The 21866-nt window shown below is 44.4% G+C and overlaps 2 protein-coding genes across 2 annotated transcripts in view; both read right to left on the reverse strand.

Annotated features, from left to right (window-relative positions):
- Positions 1 to 18840, reverse strand: part of LOC147612402 (putative phospholipid-transporting ATPase 4) — a 37577-nt gene extending 18737 nt beyond the window's left edge. The window contains exons 1-9 of the mRNA XM_086783013.1: positions 18531 to 18840; positions 17689 to 18376; positions 16234 to 17597; positions 16033 to 16143; positions 15664 to 15940; positions 15485 to 15573; positions 15282 to 15390; positions 14897 to 15106; positions 14586 to 14711 (exon numbers count right to left, since the gene is read on the reverse strand). Of these exons, the coding sequence (XP_086639139.1) occupies positions 14586 to 14711; positions 14897 to 15106; positions 15282 to 15390; positions 15485 to 15573; positions 15664 to 15940; positions 16033 to 16143; positions 16234 to 17597; positions 17689 to 18105 (2703 nt within the window). The 5' untranslated portion in view covers positions 18106 to 18376; positions 18531 to 18840. The remainder of the gene's footprint in view (positions 1 to 14585; positions 14712 to 14896; positions 15107 to 15281; positions 15391 to 15484; positions 15574 to 15663; positions 15941 to 16032; positions 16144 to 16233; positions 17598 to 17688; positions 18377 to 18530) is intronic.
- On the reverse strand, positions 6429 to 8799 carry LOC147612403 (uncharacterized). The gene is made up of 2 exons (XM_086783597.1): positions 8125 to 8799; positions 6429 to 8090 (listed from the first exon to the last, which is right to left on the reverse strand). The coding sequence occupies exon 2, from the start codon at positions 6979 to 6981 to the stop codon at positions 6586 to 6588; it is 396 nt and encodes a 131-aa protein (XP_086639723.1). The 5' UTR covers positions 6982 to 8090; positions 8125 to 8799; the 3' UTR covers positions 6429 to 6585.
- Positions 18841 to 21866: the final 3026 nt, after the last annotated feature.

The raw sequence follows: 21866 nt of genomic DNA on the forward strand, positions 1-21866 counted from the left end.
GGGCCAACAGGTGTCGCTGTGTTTTCAGATTTGGGCACTCTAGCCTCAATCTGTGTTTTGTTTATCATCTAGACTACAAGTGGACGGGTGTTAGCTCTTACCGCACTCTGGTTTTCTATCAGAGGCCGGTTTCAAGGTTCCGTTGCCGGGACCAATCATCAACTTTCTGAAGGGGGTGAGCTCGTGGTTGCTTTGAAGAAAGCCATCGCTGAAAATTCAGCAATCATGTCTGATACAGAGGAAGAGTACTTCTATCATGAAGAAGAAGAGCAAGAGACTTCTCCTGAAAGAGATGTATCTGAGGATATTTTTGCAGGAGAACAGGCTGCAGATGTTGAGCCTTATGAGGATGTAACACAGCCAGAAGATGTGCATGGTAAAGAGGATGATGATGCTCGGTTCAAAGATCGCTTGGCTAGTGTTATGGATACTTTTATGCAGCTCACTCAGAGTGAGAGATTTGCTGAATTTTTGAGATCTCGCTCAGAGCCCCGCACAGAGCCCCAGAAAAAGAAGAAGAAGGTTCGTTCAAAGAATCTTTCTCAGGGTCATAGTGGTACCACTCCACAGGATCCATCTCCTGCCCAGTTTCCGAACATGCAGCATGCTTTTGGTGCTAACCCACAGAGTTCCTTCTATGGACAGCCACCTATTCCTCAGCAGAACATGCATCCAGGTTACTTTGGTGGTGGCTCGGTGTTCCAATCCATGACTGGGGGTTATCCTCAGGGAGGCATGGGTATGTATGGGCCTTTTGGAGCCAATTTTCAGCCTGGCATGCAAGGGAATATGTATGGTGGTATGCAGTCCGGTATGCAAGGAAATGTGTTTGGAAGCATGCAACCTGGGATGCAAGGCAATATGTTTGGTGGCATGCAGCCAGGTATGCATAGTGGAATGTATGGAAACATGGCTGGGATGTATGGTATGCCTGGTGTTGGAATGGGAAATGTTGACCCAATGATGGGTATGAATGTTGGGGGCAGCAATCTTACAAAACCACTTCCATATGATAATCTAACGCCTATGGGAAAGGCGAAGGATTACAAGGAAGGGGGAGCTGCAGTGAAGTTCGACACTTTCAGTGGGGCCAAGGATAAATTGAAGGCACTTACCTTTTTACAGCAGTTTGATGCTGCTTTTTCTGGTGGGAATTACACAGAGTCCTCGAAGGTGAGGAAAGCTGCCACTTTTCTCAAGGGCAATGCTTTGCAGTGGTGGTCTACTCTTCTTTTGCAGGGCATAGCACCCACCACATGGGTCCAATTCAAACAGGTTTTCTCTTCTGTATGGCTCACATCTACATTTGAGGTGGATGTTATGACAGCATGGCACAAGTTGGATGCTTCAAAGTGTGATAGTTTGGAGGATTATAACAAGAAGTTTTGGGAAGCTCTACTCCCAGTGACTTCTTATCGTGCCGTGCCATTATCTGAGCAGGTAGAGAAGTATTGTTGTGGGCTGCCCAAGGAGGTACGAGATTACTGTATAAAGACAAGAGTAACGAACATGTCACAGATGATTGAAAATGCTATGACAGCTAATGCGTTACTCACAGGTGGTTCATCTGGGTTTAAGGGCAGTAAGAAATTGGGCAAGAAAGCTGAAAAATTTGGGCATGCTTCTCGTGATGCTAAAGGGTCTTCAGAGACAAAGTATAAGAAGTTGCCAATGCCAAAGAGGACTTCTGAGGAAAGACAGGCTTTGAGAGATGCTCAAAAGTGTTTTTACTGTACTGAAGAGGGGCATATGTCATTCAATTGTCCCAAGAGAACGTCCAAGAAGGATCCTGACAATAAAGGAGAGCCCAAGCCAAAGAAACCAAAGCCTTCTGCAGGCTTAGTTCCTGATCTTGTGGGGGAGCAGCTAAGTGGTGAAGCATCAGAGTTGTGCAGGGCATGGGGCAAAGTGAGAGATCAGAATGCTTTGATCTTCTTTGACACAGGTGCTAGAGCCAACTTCATTTCACCAGATTTGGCTGGCCGATTGGGGATTCGCGTAGAGGAGATGGGGCCGTTACATGAATCGATTCCCCATACCGAGGATCGATGACATATTGGACCGCTTACAGGGCTCCACAGTTTTTAGTCGTATTGACTTGAAAAGCGGGTATCATCAGATACGCATTAGACCCGAGGATGTGCATAAGACAGCATTCCGAACCACGTTTGGGTTGTATGAGTTCTTGGTTATGCCCTTTGGTTTGACAAATGCGCCTGCCACATTTAACAGAATGATGGACAGGATTTTCAGGCCTCATAGAGAGTTTGTGGGCACATTCTTTGATGATATGATTGTGCATTCACGAACTGAGGAAGAGCATAGAAGGCATTTGGCCATTGTGTTTGCAGAACTCAGAAACCATAGATTGGTGGTTAATGGCAAGAAGAGTGAGTTCTTTTTGCAGGATATACATTTCTTGGGGCATATTGTGTCTGGTCATGGAGTCCGTATGGATCCAGCAAAGGTGGAAGCAATACTTAATTGGCCAGCTTTGAGGACTGTGCATGATGTACGCAGTTTTTTAGGATTGTGTTCCTATTACAGGCGTTACATACGGCACTTTGCTGAAATTGCTTCACCTCTTCATGCTTTGACGAAGAAAGCAACTCCGTTTAGATGGGCTGATCGGGAAATTACAGCATTCAAAAAGCTCAAAGAAAAGCTTACTTCGGACCCAGTATTGGTGTTACCGGACCTCCGAAAGGCTTTTGTTGTCCAGTATGATGCATGTGGAAGTAGCATTGGTGCAGTTCTCATGCAAGAGGGACATGTTATAGCCTATGAGAGTAGAGTTTTGCAAGATGCTGAGAAGCATTTACAGGTGTATGAGAAAGAGATGTTGGCTGTAATTCACGCTCTTTCTACATGGAAACACTACTTGCTTGGGGCTGATTTCACTGTGCAGACAGATCATCAGACCTTGCGATATTTCCTCACGCAGACTAAGCTTTCAGAGAAGCATATGCGTTGGGCAAACTTTTTGTCAATGTTTCACTTTCAGATTGTGCATGTGGAAGGCAAGAAGAATGTAGTGGCAGATGCTTTGTCACGCAAGCCACAGGTCTCTGCAGTTTCACTTGCTTATCATCATGAGCTTGATGAAATGAAAGAGCAGTATGCCCATGATGAGGATTTTGAAAGGTTGTATGATCAGATGTTGGAGGGTCAGCGGCATGAGCATTACACTCTCAGAGATGGGTTTTTATTGATGCATGGCAGACTGTGTGTTACCATGCCATTGCGACTCAAGGTTATGATTGAAAGTCATGCTCCACCGTATGCAGGTCATAGAGGTATTGACGCCACGGTCAAAGCAGTGGAGACTTTCTTTTATTGGCCAACCTTGAGAAGAGATGTTGATGCCTTTGTGAGGCAATGCATCGTATGTCAGAAGGTAAAGTTTGACCGTCAGAAGACACCAGGGTTATTACAGCCTTTACCTATTCCGGATAGACCTTGGGAGAGCATTGCCATGGATTTTGTATTTGATCTTCCACGGACACAAACGGGAAATGATGGCATCTGGACTATCATATGCAGGTTTAGTAAGCAGGCTCATTTCATTCCCGTGAGGAAGACAATTAAAGTGGATCATATGGTGAAGTTGTTCATGGCGAACATCTTCAAATATCATGGCTTGCCTACGTCTATCATTAGTGACCGTGATCCACGGATGACGAGTTTGTTTTGGAGAGGGTTGTTTGACAACATGGGTACAACTCTCAAGTTTTCATCGTCGTTTCATCCACAGACAGATGGTCAGTCAGAAGAGGCTAACTCTACAGTGTTAGATCTTCTCAAGTGTTATGTGTCAGAGCACAAGCAACAATGGGAAAAGTATCTTCCTTTGGTGGAGTTTGCATATAACAACACTGTACATAGCTCGACAGGCAAGGCGCCTTTTGAGATTGTAGAAGGAGGGAAGAAGGTACCACCCATTTTGCATACAAAGGATAAGATCTTTGAGGCTGATCAGTATGTGGAGAGCTTGGATGAAGCTTATCGGAGAGTTAAGTTGGCCCTCCAGAAAACTCAACAGAAGCAAAAGAAAGCCGCAGACCGTCACAGACGTGATTTACAGTTTGCATTGGGTGATTGGGTTCTTTTGCGCTTTGAAAAGGCTAGACTCAAGAAGATGAAGGGTAAAGAGCGCTTATTCCCTAAGTTGAGTATGCGATATTATGGGCCTTTTCAGGTTTTGGAAAAGATTGGTGAGGTAACCTATCGTTTGAAGTTACCAGATCACTGGAGGATTCACAATGCTTTTCACGTGAGTCTTCTTAGACCTTTCCGTGGGGATGTGCCTGAGGATGTATCAGATGAGGCTCAGCCGGAAGTTGAGGAACTTGATGAGGTTCTGATTCCAGAGCAGATACTGGCACATAAAGAAAGGAAGGTACGAGGCAAAGTTTCCCGTCGCTATCTTGTGAAGTTCAAGAACTATTCACCGATGGATGCGAAGTGGATGGAGGAAGGTGACTTAACAGATTCACCTCAGGTTTTGCAGCTTTATCTCGATGCCTTTGAGTTAGAGCCGACTCTTATTGTGGCTCATTCAGGTTCAGCAGAGCATGGGTCTGGAGCATTACCTGATGCTCAAGAGGGGGGTAGCACCTCCACTCCCTTGATACAGACAGGCTCAGATGACATCTAGAGGTCGCTTGGTGCAGATTTTATCTCATCCGAAGGTACTGAGGCTGACAATACATCTGTTTATGGGACTTCTATGATATATGTGTACTAGTCACATGGAAATTTTTGTGGATATGTATGGTTCACAGTGGTATACAACTTGGACTATTACTATGCCATTGGTTTGCAGTGAATGATGATACATGTGTATGGCTTAGAGAGATTGGGACGCTGATCTTGCCATATTGTATATTTCACTTTGGATATTTTGATGCATCACCAGAATGCAATCGAGGACGCTTGCCATCTTTCAAGAGGGGGGTATGTCATGGCCCTGTGAAAATGGAGCAGGACAAGTGTGGGCATGGTGGTTGCAGAGTCAGAATATTTTATGATTCACATGGGGGGTGCCCGGACAGTGTTTAAGATGTGTGGACATCCCTAGGTGTGAAGGGGGAACATTAAAACATTAAGTTTGAATGTTTATTGAAGTTTGCCCCTAGGCCTTAGTGGCCCTAGGAACTTATTAAGTTGGGGCCCTAGGGATTAAATTGGAAAAGGAGTTTTCTCTCTCTTCACTCTCTCTCTTCCCTTTTTGGGGAGTCGTGTAGCAAAAGTGGAGAAAGCCCTCATGCGCTTGTATTCATGCGTGGAGAAGCTGAAGAGAAGAGGCGACTGATTTGCTGAAGTGCTGTAGCTGTTTTTCTGAGCAGAATCAGCCGTACAGCACTGTACGGCCAGTACTGGACACTCTCTCTCTCTCTCTCTTTCTCCTCTGCTGCTGGCGGCGCACAGAGCTGCTGCTGGAAACTCTGCGCAGAAGCTCTGTACAGGCTGTACAGCCTGTTTTCCAGCCCAAACCCTACTGTACGACTGCCGTACAGTGTACGGGCAGTCAGGTACAGCAAGTACAGGTGCAGGCGGCGCTTTTCTGGGTGCTGGACAGACTTGTGCAGGCCTGTGTACTCTGATTCAGGCAGGTACAGAAGTGGACAGCAGGTTGTTTATGCAAGTACAACGCCTGGCACGTATCCCGAGGCGGTACAGACGGGTACTGTGCTGATTTTCAGATCTGTATTTACAAGGACAGCATAGGAGTGAGCATCAGGAGGAAGATACAGGCAAGTGCAAGCACATGTGTGAAGCAGGATTGTGGATTCAAGTGCCTGCAGGCACAGATTAGTGCTGTTGCTTCCTCCAGAGTTGTTTCACGAGCTGAACTTGGTAAGCCTTGACTCTGTTCATCTATCTCTCTTTCTATTGCTTGATGTCTGCTACAGGTATGTGCTATCTGGCTCCTTGTGAGAGGAGGAGTATGGCAGATTGACAAGGGATTAAGACAGGGATTGAACAGCATATGTATGTTTGAGCTGAGAAGATGTATCAGGCTCTTGAGTTATGCCAGATGTATGCCCATGGCTGGCCTGCTTTGTGAACTTGGCTGATCAGAGGGAGGCACAGTGTGTTGCTTTAGAACACAGATCTGTGTGCATAGATCCTCTGTGCTGAGAAGGATTTGTGGGCAGTCAGATTGGACTTACAAGTGTAAACTCTTGGCTGGTCTTTGTGTTGTACTCAGCCATACATATTATTTTAATTGAATAAAGAAATACCGCAAGGGGCGCCAAGCTTTGGGGCCAACAGGTGTCGCTGTGTTTTCAGATTTGGGCACTCTAGCCTCAATCTGTGTTTTGTTTATCATCTAGACTACAAGTGGACGGGTGTTAGCTCTTACCGCACTCTGGTTTTCTATCAGAGGCCGGTTTCAGTATCTGTTTTCCTAATTGCGGCAAAGTAAGCTTCAAATTGATGTAACCATGAATACAGAGTAGTGGGATCGAGTTTACCATTATACTTACTGAAATTCATTTTCTCGGGAAAATGATTCGAGGGCGCCGCCGGTGTCAATCTGGCGTCCAAAGCTCTGAGGTAACGCTCGTGTTCCACTCGTCACATGGCGTCGTCTTCTCGTTGTCGAATCTCCAATGCACGCATCTGCATCTCAAGCAAGGAGCTTGGTTGCGGCTGTGACCCCGCGAGAGGGTCCCTGTGACGAGGATCTGGTATCTGGGATACGGAAGGAGAGGGAGGAGGAGATGGAAAACGCGACGCTGGAGAGCGAGAACGCTCCTCCAGAGCCAAAATCCGCGCCTTTTGCTCATCCAACTTGGTTGTCTGATCTGCGATTGCTCGCATCATCTGCTGGAACATGTCTGTGACACTCAAGCCGGGTGCCCTAGCTGGGCTGCCTGGTGCACTCTGGTCCCATGGTTCTGGTTCTCTCTCGTCGCCAAAACTCGCCATAGCGGGAAAATGCAATTCCTTTCCGGAACGCAATCTGACCATCCACTATCTGTGTGGGAGACTTCCGGAGGCTTCCGGAGGCTAAAAACCAACCGTCCTTCGAGGGACAGGAGTCACTCCGAAAGGGTATTCCACCGGCGTCTAAAAACCAACCACACGAGCGAAAAAATTTTCTGGTTTTCTTTGCTGAATCTTTGTCCTTGAAGTGAGCTCTGATACCACTGTAATATGCGGAAGCTTCGGAGAAGGATCGGTACTTCAAAACTCAGAAATCAGCACTCTTTTCGCAACGGAATTAACGCACAAACTGAAGGGAGATGTGCAGAAAATAGAGAGAGAAGGGGGAGATGGAGAGGACACAGTATTGGGTCCCAATTACCCTCTGTAGGGCCCCCACCACGGATGGTGTATTTGCTTTATTAGAATGATGTAAATCTAAAAACAAATACAGAAACTTGACCTTTTCTTGGCTGGAAAATCTTGCCCTTGACCTTCAGTCCTTCACCCCTTTGCGTTAGCAACTTCTTGGCTGTCCTGGCCCTTGTTTGCTTGGAGCACTTGGTGAATTATGAGATGGCTTCAATGATTCTTGGCTGGAGTATTTATACTCCTCCTTTCATCCAGTCGGCCAGCTTTATTAAAGCCCCACGACTAGGTCTTTAGAATTAGAATGTTTTCACACTATATTATATGCTGGCCATTCTGCGCATGCCTTCTGGGACAGCACCAGGCTGCTGGGCACTCTGCGCATAGGTGTGGGACTGCCCCCTACACCTGGCCGACCTGCTGGGTAGGGTTTCTAACCCTGTCGGCTGCCTGTCCAGCAGCATCAAAGCTGGCCGACAGCCCTTCCAGCCCATGCCATGGCTGGTGGGCACAGCTTGGGCCCTCCTGGCCCCTTGGGGGTGGTTCTACACCTCCCCCATGCCCACACTAAGGGTGCAACTCTTCGCACTGGGGTAGCCCTATGGGCTGGCCCCATCTCTACATGCAAACCTATACGCCCACAGAGGTCTGGCATCCAGTTGCAAACTAGATACACAGAACATCTGACATCATTCCAGAGGGAGACTCACAGCGCGGACTGGCACTGCTTCATGTGCAGGACAGTGCACACCTGACCTTGGACTCATGTGCAGGACAATGCACACCTGACCTCGGACTCATGTGCAGGACAATGCACACCTGACCTCGGACGACTGAGATGGATCCCTGGCTGACTCGTCCCGGACTGGGCTCACATGGGACCACTTCACCATCCCAGGTCCTGCACCTTCTGTACAGAAATGTCTACGTGGCATCCAAGTGCGGGATGCACGTGACATCCGTGGTACTTGATGCTAAGCAGGAGGGTGAGGCAACAACCACACAGAAAAGCCTAATCCGAGCTTATGGCTCTGCCAAGGGCCGACAGTTCATAATCCTTTTTGACATGGGCAGTTCTGAGGACGCCATCTCTCCCCAGTTGGCTACCAACATGAGCTGTACCTTAGTGCCCTGGAGCATTCTTGGCGTTCCTATGATTTCTCATCTCCAGGCCCGACGAGCTGTGCAAGGGAGCAGCAGAAGGAGCATTGATTTATGCTTAGACAGCTTCTATCTCATCGATAACCGCTATCTCATCTTCTTCAGTCCCTCAGATCTCCTTTCTCATTCAGACATTTTTAAGGATGATCTCCCACCCTCTCACCCTGAGGACCATCACATTGATTTGGTCCCTGGATCAGATCCTCCTAGCAGGTTTCCCTATCGTCTTTCCAAGACTTTAGAGGGCGAGTTAGAAAAGCAGTTATCTGAGCTTCTCTGAGCCGGATTCATTCAGCCTTCTTCCTCCCCATTTGCTGCACCTATCCTATTTGTCCGAAAGAAGGACAAGTCTACACATCTTTGTGTAGACTACAGCCTACAGGGCATTAAACAAACTCACTATCAAGAATAAGTTTCCTATGCCAAGAATACAGTACATTTTGGAGCGTTTAGACAGTGCTAAGTTTTTCACTAAGATCGACCTCAAGAGTGGTTACCATCAGGTCCGCATTTTTGAAGCTGACATTCCATTGGGAAGTGTGTTTTCATATTACATACTAGTCTTCTCAGCCACTATGGAGTAGCATGAGAAAGATGTGGAGAAAGTCTTGCAACTTTTGTGAGATAATCAGCTCTACATAAACGCCAAAAAGTCTATCTTTGGTGTTAAGGAAGTTCAGTATTTGGGCTACATCATCGGTTCCGATGGGATTAGACTGGATCCATCAAAGGTTCAGGAGATCTTAGATTGGGACATTCCTAAGACCGCCCAAGAAATCCGCTCATTCGTAGGTCTTTGTCAGGCCTATAGTACCCATGTCCATCAGTTTTCCAACCTTGCAGCACCTCTTACCGACTTGCTCAAGGGGGTGAAGACTCGCAAGCAGAAAGTCTCAGTTACAAGCAAGGCGCTTGATGCATTCCGTGCACTCCAGAAAGCTGCCTCAGAAGCACCTGTATTAAAGTTAGCATCATGGGATGAACCTTTCGAGGTCATCACCGATGCCAGCAATGTAGTCCTCCATCAGGACAATAGAACCATGGCATATTACAGTAGAAAGTTGGATGTCGCCAAAAAGAATTATTCAGTATATGACAAAGAGCTTTTGGGTGTGATCACAGCGCTCAAACATTGGAAGCCTTTTCTTTATGGACAGGCTTTCACAGTGAAAACAGACCACCAAGCACTTAAGTGGCTTCAGACTATGCCAAGTGCCCAGTGGAGTGATCGACAAGCCAGGTGGAGTCAAATATTCCAACAGTTTGGAGGTATGATTGAATACATCCCTGGTAAGCATAACCCAGTAGCAGATGCTCTTAGTCGAAAGTCTAGCATCCAGGCAGTCCAAGAATCTACCATTCTCGAAATCAAGGACTTAGATAGTATGAAAGACCAATATGTCGACTCCCCTGAGTTTGATACTCAGTACAGTTTGGCCCTCAATTATGAGCCTGGCCACTATTCAGTACAGAACGGTTGGTTGTTCTACAAGAACCGTCTCTGTGTTACTGGGAAAAAGCATTCCGCTCTTCTCCACGATGCCCATGACTCCTTAGTTGGAGGACATAGGGGTATCAACAGTACCCTTGAGAAATTAGAACGGTCCTTTTATTGGCCAAAGATGAGGCGTGATGTCTATGCACATGTACAAGCCTGTAAGATTTGTCAAAAAGTCAAGGTTCCCCATACAAAGAAGGCAGTTTACTTCAACCTTTGCCTATCCCCGACGGACCTTTCATCGACATATCTATGGACTTTGTAGGGCCTCTACCAGCATCCACCGGATCCAGTAACACTCGGTGTTTTACCATTGTGGATCGCTTTAGTAAATTCTCCATGCTCATCCCATGCAAGCATACGGCCACAGCCGAGGACGTAGCCCGTCTGTTTCTCAAGCATTGGTATCCAGTTTGTGGTTTGCCTAGCACCATAACATCAGATAGAGATTCCAAGTTTACCTCGCATTTCTGGAGGGCATTATTTAAAAACTTCGGAACTAAGTTGCAGTTGTCTAGTGCATTCCATCCGCAGATAGATGGCCAAACAGAAATTTATAACCAGTTGGCCTTTGATGATCTCAAGTCACACTGTCATGACCAGCAGTCCAAATGGGAACATTATCTTCCATTGGTCCAAGCTATCTTGAACGACACTCATTCACCCAGTGTCGGACGGACTCCATATGAAGCAGCCTTTGGTCGCCGTTTTTCTTCTCTTTTGACGAGAATGGTGTCTCCATCTTTAGAGGCTAATAAAACCACGAAAGCATTTTCCAAGATCATTGAGTCAGTCAAGGACCGCTTGACCAAAGCTCAGGAAGCATATAGCAGACAGCAAATACGTCTTAATGAGATGTCCACTTCAAGAAAGGGGATTGGGTCTATTTGCGTATCATGAAACAGAGATTGAAACAAGTAAGCAAACGTTGTCCCAAGCTTTCATTCCGTAGTTTTGGCCCTTTTCCTATAGTCAAAAAGTTAAGTGATGTCTCCATGAAGTTAAAGTTGCCTACCAGTTGGACAATGCATGATGTTTTCCATTTTTCTTGGCTAAAACCCTATGTTGGTCCAAAAGTGTTTGATGTTTCAGATGAACAGCAGCCAGGCGTGGTAGACGAAGCAAAAGTTATTGAGCCCGAGCAGATCCTTCTTCATCGTTGGAAGCATGGTTCCGATCAACGGATACGTCAGTTCTATACGAAATTCCGAGATCGAGGTACCCACGAAGCCGTATGGCTAGACGAGGAGTTCTTCCAAGAGTACCCCCAGTTGTTGGCGGACTACTTGGAAGCCATGAACCTGCCGCCAAGCTAAGCAGGAGGGAATGTCACATGCACTCTGCACTCAGTGCATGGTGACAAACTGGCTCATCATCAGCAGTGCAACATTTGTACATTATTAGAACCCAGTAGGATGATAATTGTCAAACGCCGTGACCTCATTGTACATCCTCAGTCCAGGATAAGTCAGGCACGAGCTACATAGGACATTCCTCAGCCTTAGCGGGTCAGTCAGTCAGTCAAGCCCCTTAACCCACTTGGAGAGAATCATTCATGCATATAGAGTCAGTAGAAGCCTTAGGGTTTGCATCAAAAAGCACTCTGCATCCTGCATAATATGCATTCTTATGCCTGTGCATCATTTAGAACATCCCAGAAGCCTTAGGGAATTTACTAGGATTTATCTGGTATTTTTTCCATATTTTATGGTATTTATTTGGCATTTATTGTCATTTATAAACATAAAGTTTATTAAATTATGACCAGCCAACTTGACCAACCCCTATCTAGTATAAATAGGCTTGCATAGGGCTTAGTTTCCCATTCAGTCTTCAGTGTGCTAAGAGCTTTCCTCCTCAGCCCTAGGAGTACCCTTGCCTTCAGCACTAGACTAGTCTCATCCAACCCTTGGAGTACTTGAGTTTTGCTTCTCCAACCCTCTGAGCATCTGCGTTTTTGCTTCAGTCATCCATAGTCTGAAGTGCAGCAGTTCAGCAGTCCCAACACAGCAGTCCAGGGAAGGAAACGCTGAGGAGATGGATGCGTTGGCTGAATCTGATGGACTAAACTGGATTGAATGCTGCTGAACTGAACTGGATGATCTATGCGTTGATCCTCGGATGCGATGATGGACTGAAAACGCTGATGATCAGAACTAAGATGATGCGCTTCTATTTATATGTGTGCCTGGTGCTGGTCGGCCAGCCTTGCTGCAGTCGGCCAGCCCTGAATGCTCACGACTGGCTATAAATGCCATAAAATGCCAGTCGGTTGGTAATAAATATTGTCGGCTGATGCACATGAATGCCTTACAATGCTCATGATGACTAGAGTGCTGATGTTGGTGATAAAACACCCCCATATGATGCTATGCCTGAATGAATATCCTGATTATATGCCTGATGATGCCATGCCACTTGTACACCTGATGGGTGTGCACGTGACAAGGTGTGAGTTCCTAGCATGGTTCAGTACATGTGGAAGGGCTTCATGGAAGAGTATATACCCTGGTGAGAGTCCCTCGCATGCTGATGAAGTCCCTTGGAAGGGTGGACACCCTGGTGAGCATTCTTTATACCTGTATGGGCGGTGCCTGAGACCGGTTCTGTACAAGATGAATAAGTTGGGAGATGGAATCCATAATATTATGCATAAAGCATTTGTGTGTTTTGACATGCATGAATGACTTGTCTTAGCTGCTTGAACAATGCCTGGTATTTCTGCTTGTGATTGTCCATGGGCTCCGGGGACGCCTGGAAACCCCGTCGACACGTGTGTACACACCTATTTGGGACTGAGGCGGTGGTCTCATGTGTTTTGCGAGTGGTAAGTGACCCCAAACTCAATTTACAGCTTATATTTTATTATACTAAGGTTTATGAGTGCAAGTGTTCACATACACTTAAATTTAGGCGGACACCTTATAAAGTGTTCACATACACTTAAGTTTGGGCGGACAGTATATTATCAAGTGGACCAGTTTTAATGAAACTTAGCCGTTACTCAGTGGGCAGCCCATCATGCAATAATAGCTCCACGAGTTGCTATTTTGGAAGGTGGAGAAGCCAAAAGCAGCTAGGCGCCCCCTTTCCAATTGTTTTTTTGGAGTGGAACACTCTAGGGTTTGAGGACAGGTGTCAGTTTGGCATGCACAACAGTTCTCCAGGGCTTATCAATTCCTTCCAAGGCTGATATATAGCTGATCGCTTGCCTCCATAGCTGCTACAAATAGAAGCAATTCTTCTCTCTCTCTCTCTCTCTCTCTCTCTCTCTCTCTCAGCAAGCGACTACTTCGGGCTCCCTTAAAGGGCTGGTCAACTGCTGTACAGCAGATTTCAAGGCTATATTTGATGCTCCAAAGACTCTAGGTTCAAGGCAAACAACAAGGCAACCATCTCATCTCTTGGCGTGACCTGTACAGCGTGTTTGAGGGCTGAAAACAGTGCTGTTCAGTCAAATTCAGCAAGGTTATTCGCGACAATTCGAAGGCAGACATTATCTAAACCTTCATGAAGCCTATGGCTCTAAGGGTGGAACCTTCGGGTGGCCAGAGATAGGGTTTTCATGGCTGGTTATTCGGGACAACACTGCTGCTAGAGGGTGTGATCACGTATTAAAGTATGGCTGTGCCCAAGGAACTCTTGGAAGGCTGAGATTGAGGTCTCATGCAACTATTTTATTTGTTTTCATCATATTCTGGATGTATCTGGTGCCAGTATGTAGAGTGTATACTATATGGTGTCCGTTCTCTTGTACTGGAACACTCTGTTGGTAATAAAGATAACTCGCGGGCGGGGCGCCCGGGGGGGGGGGGGGGGGGGGGGGGGGGGGGGGCAACTTCAGCCCCTGATGTTGTCTTGTTCAAGTTTCTCATATTGTTGTTTCAGTGGTTTCAAAGCATGATTATGTATTGTCAGATGCCTATGTATTATGCCATGATGTTATGTATGGGATAAGATTTTCTGTGTACACGCTTTCGTATTTGTGACATAGGCCATCAACGTCAGCAGTGTTGGGATCAAGGTCTTGTCTAAGTGTGAACACTACCTATGAGTGTTATGTTGGAAACATGGCCAGGTCTAGGAGGGAGTGGAAGTGGAAGAAGAGGTGGAGTGTAACATGCGGAAGCTCTGAGAGTCTTCTTTCAGCCCTAAACACTCCTGGAAACATATATTCGCATCCCAAAAAGGAGTATTGAGTTAGGGCCTACTCCATCTTACGTGCCAGGCGCCCCAACCCAGAGCACCGAGGATCTCCACCACACAGACACAAATACCACAACATGACATGCCCTCACCATAGCCACACCTGCCATCAGGAAGCTTATATAGTCATGTTTCAGTTTTCAGTTTTCATGTTCTTTTTTAGTTTTTCCATGGTACTATATACCCATGGTATCATTGTACTATTCATGGTCTCATAATAGGCCCTTCCGGTCTTTTGTAGATGTTAATATCTCTCTCTCTCTCACCCCCCCCCCTCCTCCTCTCTCTTTTCTCCGTATACGCACAAGCATGCAAAACTCGACAATGATCTTATTAACTTAAATTTTCACACAGCAGCATCTAAAGTTAGTCATAAAATTTTCACACAGCAGCATCTATAGTTAGTCGTACATACCTGCATACCTTCAACTCCACTGATGCCAACACCAATGTCTGCCTCCTGGATCATGCCAACATCGTTTGCCCCATCACCTACAGCCAACGTAGTCTTACCCTTCCCTTCTTTCACCAATCTGGTAACCTAGAGAGAAACCAAGAGCAGAAAAAATATGAATAAGTTTTGTAACAAATCTCCTTTGCTCACAAGCATCTCGCCAACTTATATTAACCCCTGCTGCCTCGCTTGTCCCACTGGAACCACAGATAGGTTTAAAATCACAAAAGATAACGTAAGCTTGGCCATAAAAACCGTAAATAAGACTGTACCAAAGCCTTTTGCTTGGGTGAAACACGACAGCATATCACTGCCGCACACCTAACGGCTAGCTGCAGAAACTTTTCTTTCATGTCGTTCTCCAAGGCATGTTCCAAGGCTTTGCCATCAATTATAAGTGCAAACGCAGTGTCAAACCCTGTATCCAGACTTACTTGCTGTTGCCCAAGGGCAAGCTGGTTTGAAATGCTCGCCTTGCAAACCTGAAGGAAGAGCAGTAGGTCCTTGTAAACTTCACAAGCATTGCATCTTTCCATTGTCTTACACATGACTTAGTCACATATTTGGAACAGTAAGCTTATGGCTCTAGCATTTTTATAGTAGTAAAAAAACAGTTTGGTAAATTTTATGAATTGCTTATTTATTTGAAAAATTCACCTTAAGCACTGCTTCCTTGTCATTCAACTCTTCAGCTGCCTTGACATTTGGTGTGTCCAAGGTGATTGTGATCTGTTTCATGTCTTGCCTCAGTAAACTGCAAGCAAATCTGCAACATGTAGATGCAGGAGGATCTGGTAAATTTGAGTAGAAGAAGAGATTGGCACCTGTCAACATTTCATTTAGACTAAAAACTATCATACCCAATGTTGATGGCAGTCTCCAGCTTGTCACCAGTTAGAACCCAGATCTTCAGGCCGGCCAAAGCAAGCTTGTCTATACACTCTGGGACCTGTCAAGAAAAAATTGTGCAATGCGAAGTGTTGTTACACATGCCCGAATAAAGTTTCTGATCAACCAAGCTGTTGCTTAATGCACTGACCCCCTTTTGTAGTTTGTCCTCAACAGCAGTTGCTCCTACAAGAGAGAAGTCTTTTTCAATCATCTCTGATGCCTCATCCAGCCTAGAGTCTCTATCTGCACCAATAGTGGTTTTAGCATTCACAAACACTCTGTTCCACTCTTCGTAAGCTGCTTCATCCAACTTCCGATAGGCCAAAGCAAGTGTTCTAAGCCCTGCATCCCCATACTTAGCTAGATGGATCTTTGTGGTCTCCTCAAACTCTCTGCCATTTTTACTTAACCGTTCAAAGATCACACTGCACAGAATCCAAATTTCATTTAAGGATCATTTACAGACCAAAAACAAGAGTTCAGCGCACTAGAGCCCAAAGGAGATACCATTTTTTACCTGTCTGCTCCCTTACAGAAGACAAAAATTTGGTCATCCTCATCTCGGATAACAACAGACATCCGTTTCCGGGTGCTATTGAACTCCAGCAAGTTGAGAAACTTGTACTCTCTGTAGTTAAGTGGGACACCAATTATACATGTAAATCTGCTGTGCCATGATGTGGGAAAGTTGTTTATGATCACCAAAACTGATCCTTACCGTTCAATAATCCTGCCAGATGGGTCCGCCTCCCTCAGGTGTACACTAGTTTGGGTCCGTTTAAAAAATTCGAAACCAAATTCTCTAGCAGCAACAACAAAAGCTCCCTCATCTGGTGACTCGGCTTCATATTGGACACCACCAACATCATCTTCCTCGGGTATGGCTGTCTGACAAACTGCTAGAATGCGGAAGAACATCTGAATCACATCTGCTTGCGGTTCTAAAACCCAATTTCCATTCATGAGGCGTGCATCTTTGAAACTGAATCCCTTAACATGGGGTTTTTCCACCATTTCAATGCCTGCATTCTCATCAACCTGCATATACATATCAACAGAATGAGGAGACATATCCTGAAACTCTGCAATATTCTTTTGCATCCTCTTAGCAGTAGCTTTCTCAACTTCAGTTATCCCAACCCCATAAGTGACTCCTGCTATAGAGCACTTCAAAAAATCCATCTGATTACAAGTGAGAGTGCCAGTCTTGTCTGAAAGGATTGTATCCACCTGACCAAGCTCCTCATTGAGATTTGAAGTGCGGGCATGGGCCGGTTTGTCGAGTTCTTCATGGTACATGTGAATGTCCTGATTGATGAACATAGCTTGCAAAACTTTCACTATCTCTATTGAGACATAGAGAGAGATGGGTATAAGGTAACCATACAAGACAAGAGCTGTCATAAACTGCAAAAAGGTGGCAAGGAAAGATTTCTCTGGATCAAAAAAGCTCGTGGGATCATCAGGGCGCAAGTACCACCAACTCTGCATGTCGACACTGGTCCGAATGCCAAAGACGATTGATCCTACGATGGAAATAATAACCAGGACACCGAACAGAAAGTAGATGATTGAATCCATTTTTCGTTCAATACGACTCCGTTTTGAAGGAGGGTCTGTTGCATTCTGCATCACCTTTGTATCATGACCACTGAAAATCACCACTCCATAGGCATACTGAGTATTCCGTAGTTTAGAATCCCTGAGCAATATCTGTTGAGGCCCCAAAGAAAACACTGAACCCTGATACTCCAGATTTCCTACAAATTTGTAGAGATTGGCATTTGGATCCTCACATCGAACTAGCCCTGAAAACCCGCTGAATTCTTCATCTCCATCCAATCCCAAGGTGGCTTCGTCCGTTTTTCGAAGCTTCAAGTTCGTCTCACCATCCAAGTTCATTGTCTCTACATAGCAGACACCATCCGGATAGCTAGACGAAAGGAGGAGGAGGTCTGCAGGAAAGAATTCGTCCTTCTGTACCCGCACTACATCTCCTACCCGCAAATTTTTCCATTCTGTATCAGCAAATTTCCCATTTCCAACGTGCACTTTCACCTTGCGCGAGTTGACTTCTCTATCCTGGATGCGCTTAACTGTCAGAGATGTAAAAAATACGCACTCTTTCTACATGAAATAAGAAATGATTCCGGCGTGAGTTTTAAATGTGCACCTGCAAGAAGCGGCGCCAATCTTCAATTGCCTCCTTCAACGTACTAACTCCCACCACAAACACCAATGGTGCAATCAAAGAGCCAGGTGTAAAGGGTGTCAGGGGTGTAAGAGACAGCCCGGCTGCAAACAGGAAATACAAATTTGCCACTCTGCGGAACTGTTCAAAGAGGGCTTTGGGTATAAATGTGATGATATTATACTTTGTTGTAGAGACATAGTTGGAGCGATACTTGAAAGGCTTCTCTCTATGTCTCTCTGATTGATTGCAGAAGACAACACGAGAGAACCCGGGTCCTCCCAAAGGAACCAGAATGTTACCCTCATCTACTGTAGGCCGGACACAAGAGTACGAATAGAGCTTACTAAGCCTGATCTTCCTCCTCTTCCTCTCCTTTTCATGGTCTTTAGAGCCCATGTTACCTGACGTTTAGGAGCCAACCAGTCCTGGTAAAGCTCCAACAGCTTGGTTTTATATTAATGGGCACAATGCCGATATTCCACAAATCCCTGTCCGCGGCCGAAACACCTGCCGAAGGGCTTTGTACTAGGGATGGCTTGTGCTTTGTTTTAACCTAGAGAGCTCTTTGATCTTATTGTCATGGGTATCAAAATAGTAAATATGGGTTTTGAAGGAAAAACCCACTAGCCTGTTGGATTGTATCAGATTATGGGCTTTCTTTTGATGTCTGTAAGATTACGAACAGAGATTAAGAGAACAGTTATGCCAAGATTAAAAAGGACTTAGATCATGACAAGGGGGTAGGGAAGAATAGGGGGAGGATTTCTTAGTTTAAGAGAAGTAATTAACAGCTAAGATGAGATTGGGGTTTTCAGGATTACCTGAAGATGAGATGTTAATGCATGCGTTCCGACTCCTGATTGTCTTGTTGCAGAGTGATTGAGCCATCGAGGTCAACCCACAATTTTTTAATGTATAGTCCTTGGAGATATAAACTAGGAGCTCTATATTGTAAGCCTTTTAATAGGTCTCCATCTCCATAGAAGGCGAGCATTCTGTGCGAGACGAATGCATATGAAATTAATCACTGTTTTTAATTGTATTGAGTTTCGCATAACCCAAGCTTGGACGCATGCAGGCAGCACGAAGCTTCGCCCTGGACTTCTTTTTGCTTGTTATCTGTCTATCTATAGACTATAGAACCCACGACCTTTTCAGGTCGATTTTAATTAATTTTGATGGAACAATATTCGAGTGATATTCCATGGAGCATATTTTCCTATTGTTGTGAGATGAGCATATTCCATGGAGCATATTTTCCTATTGTTGTGAGATGAGCATATTCCCTATTGTGTGTTTTCGTGTAGGAACTACTCATAGTAGCCGAGATGGCACATGGGGCAGCAGAAGTGTAGACGGTTACACCTTCAGTTCTGGCTAGTGGGCAATTCGAACCCCAGTTTTTGTGTGACCATTGGATAGGAACGACTCATAGTAGTTGTCCCTTGTTTTCAAAAATGTCCTAAGAAGCTTATAAAATCACATACAACCATACACAGACTAAGAGACATAAAAAATTATGGAAGCGTAGACAGAATAGCAGAGAACATGTATCAACATATGCATGAAAACGAGCCAAAATCAAAATAATGTATGATCAACAATACATTTACAAAATAAATCAAAAGACCACCTAAAAACACAAAGTATAAGATAACTTTAAATTACACAAGAAATTATTAGTTGAATATACAAAAAACTTGCAACTTTTGATAACAAGCGACAGCCGAACCTGTAAAATGTCCACAAGTGTTCATATGAGTACCATCAAAGTGTGATGGGCATATACATTACAAAGTAGCATATGCCTTATAAAACTTTCATAAGATCTAGTGTGTACAAACCAACACACTATAATAGCAACATTTGAGGTTTTCATATGAGGAGGAAATGGTATGACATGCCAAAATTAAATAAATGTGTGGTCAACAACACATTTACAAAAGGAATCAAAAGACCACTTGAAAGCACAACATATAAAACAAATTTTAATAACATGACAAATTGTTCGTTGAATATATAAAAAGCTTGTAACTGTTGAATAAAACGGAGAATTGAACATGTAAAATGTCCACAAGTGATCATACGAGTGCCATCAAAGGTGTTACAAACACATAGTAGCATATGCCTTATAAAACTTTTAAGAGCCCCAGTGCGTACAAACAAACACACTATATAATAGCAAGATTTGAGGTTTTTATATGAGGAGGAAATGTTATGAACATGTCTCCATCTATGACTGCTCTATAGAACTCAATCACTTTCTCCTTGCTTGATATATATTTGGCTAAGCCATACATCGCCTCCCTAAACGGAGAATTGAACATGTAAAATGTCCACAAGTGATCATATGAGTGCCATCAAAGGTGTTACAAACACATAGTAGTATATGCCTTATAAAACTTTCAAGAGCCCCAGTGCGTACAAACAAACACACTATATAATAGCAAGATTTGAGGTTTTTATATGAGGAGGAAATGGTATGAACATGTTTTCATCTATGACTGCTCTATAGAACTCAATCATTTTCTCCTTGCTTGATATATATTTGGCTAAGCCATACATCGCCTTCGTTTTGCGTTGTCCTTGTTGACCTCAATGGATGTGTGCTTCATGTTCCACATGCTTTCCACATATTGCTACAAAAGTACCTTCCAAATTCATCTTCTATGTAGTGGTCTCCCAGAAAGAAGATCTTATGAATGTTCAGATTTTGGCATAGTCAAGCTACTTCATACACGGCTCTGCTTCTAGCTAAGTCCATCCCATTCCAGCACCACAGACTCTATACATTGTGTTACCACTTAGCAAAGTCCTGTGTATTTAGTGCATGCCCCTTTCCCAATCCTTCGATAGGACCCCTTCTCCCAAAGTTACATATGTTTCAAAATTATCCAAGCTAGACTTGGATAAATTTGTTGTCGATCTTCATCATCTTTAACAAAGTTGCACCAAGTGTGATGGTGAGTCTATTTTAGATGTAGCTATCCATGTATATGTATGCCCTCTCAAACTCTTAAACCAAAGTTAAGCATATTTTGTTCTTGAGATCTCCATGCCCATGTTTGGCATAGAGAGTCCTCTTCCTCAATATCTCCAAAGAAACATTATGTGCATTATGTTTGGCATAGAGAGTCCTCTTCCTCAATATCTCCTCCAAAGAAACATTATGTGCATAAAACTTAAAGTGCACTTGTGCAATTCCTTCATAGAGTAACCTAGCATCCTTCAAACATGTGCATCTTTACTTAACAAAGCGCACAATGACAATGCCCCAAAAGATATGCACATTTGCCAAGCAAGATGCTACTCGAGAAGATTCCCCATGGCATTGAAAGATGTGGACAATAATTTAGCCATCTAGAAATGAAGGTGGTGTAGTGTCTCACCCTTCTCTAGTGTAAAGGCTTTTATTATCACAAAATTAGAAAGGGGTTTCCAAAAAACCATTTTAATTTCAATTACCTACAACCCCTATAGTTATTAAAACTTCTAACACCTTGGTAATTTTCACTAGAAATGCAAGAGGAGAGGAGAATGCCTCACAACCTTCTTTACCCATGCTTGATTTCTTCGCAACCTCCCTTTTTATGACAAGGGGCACATGATGACTCAAATGTGCCTACACAGTAATACACAACGAGAAGTTCATCAAGCTGAGAGGTACATGTGTCCTTAACTCAAGCCAGTGAAAATCTATCTATAAGAACTATATAACTTAGGTTATTCATGTTGTTAGGTTGTATTAAGAGATCACAATTAACTCTATAGCCCTTGTTGCTACACCAAATGCACCGAGTTCCTCATCAGGCTGAGAGGTACATGTGTCCTTAACTCAAGCCAGTGAAAATCTTTCTATAAGAACTATGCACCGAGTTCCTCACTCCTTTGCCCGTGGCACAGGTTGCTTAACTATGTATGTCCCCTCCTTTACCATGGGTGATGTTGAACAAGATGGTTGACTCTATATGTCCCTTCCACCTCTCTCTCTCTCTCTCTCTCTCTCTCTCTCTCTCTCTCTCTCTCTCTCTCGTTGAGAAATTTGGTGCCAAAAAGCACAAGAAAGATAAGTCAACTTATTTCTTAAAGTATCTTACATAGTACAAAAATGCTTAGCAATATAGGGAGCCATCACAATTATAGCCTAGAGAGGTAGG

Source organism: Cibotium barometz, chromosome 45 (assembly GCF_041138505.1).
Source record: "Cibotium barometz isolate CiBa-2024 chromosome 45, ASM4113850v1, whole genome shotgun sequence".
Lineage (NCBI taxonomy): Eukaryota > Viridiplantae > Streptophyta > Polypodiopsida > Cyatheales > Cibotiaceae > Cibotium > Cibotium barometz.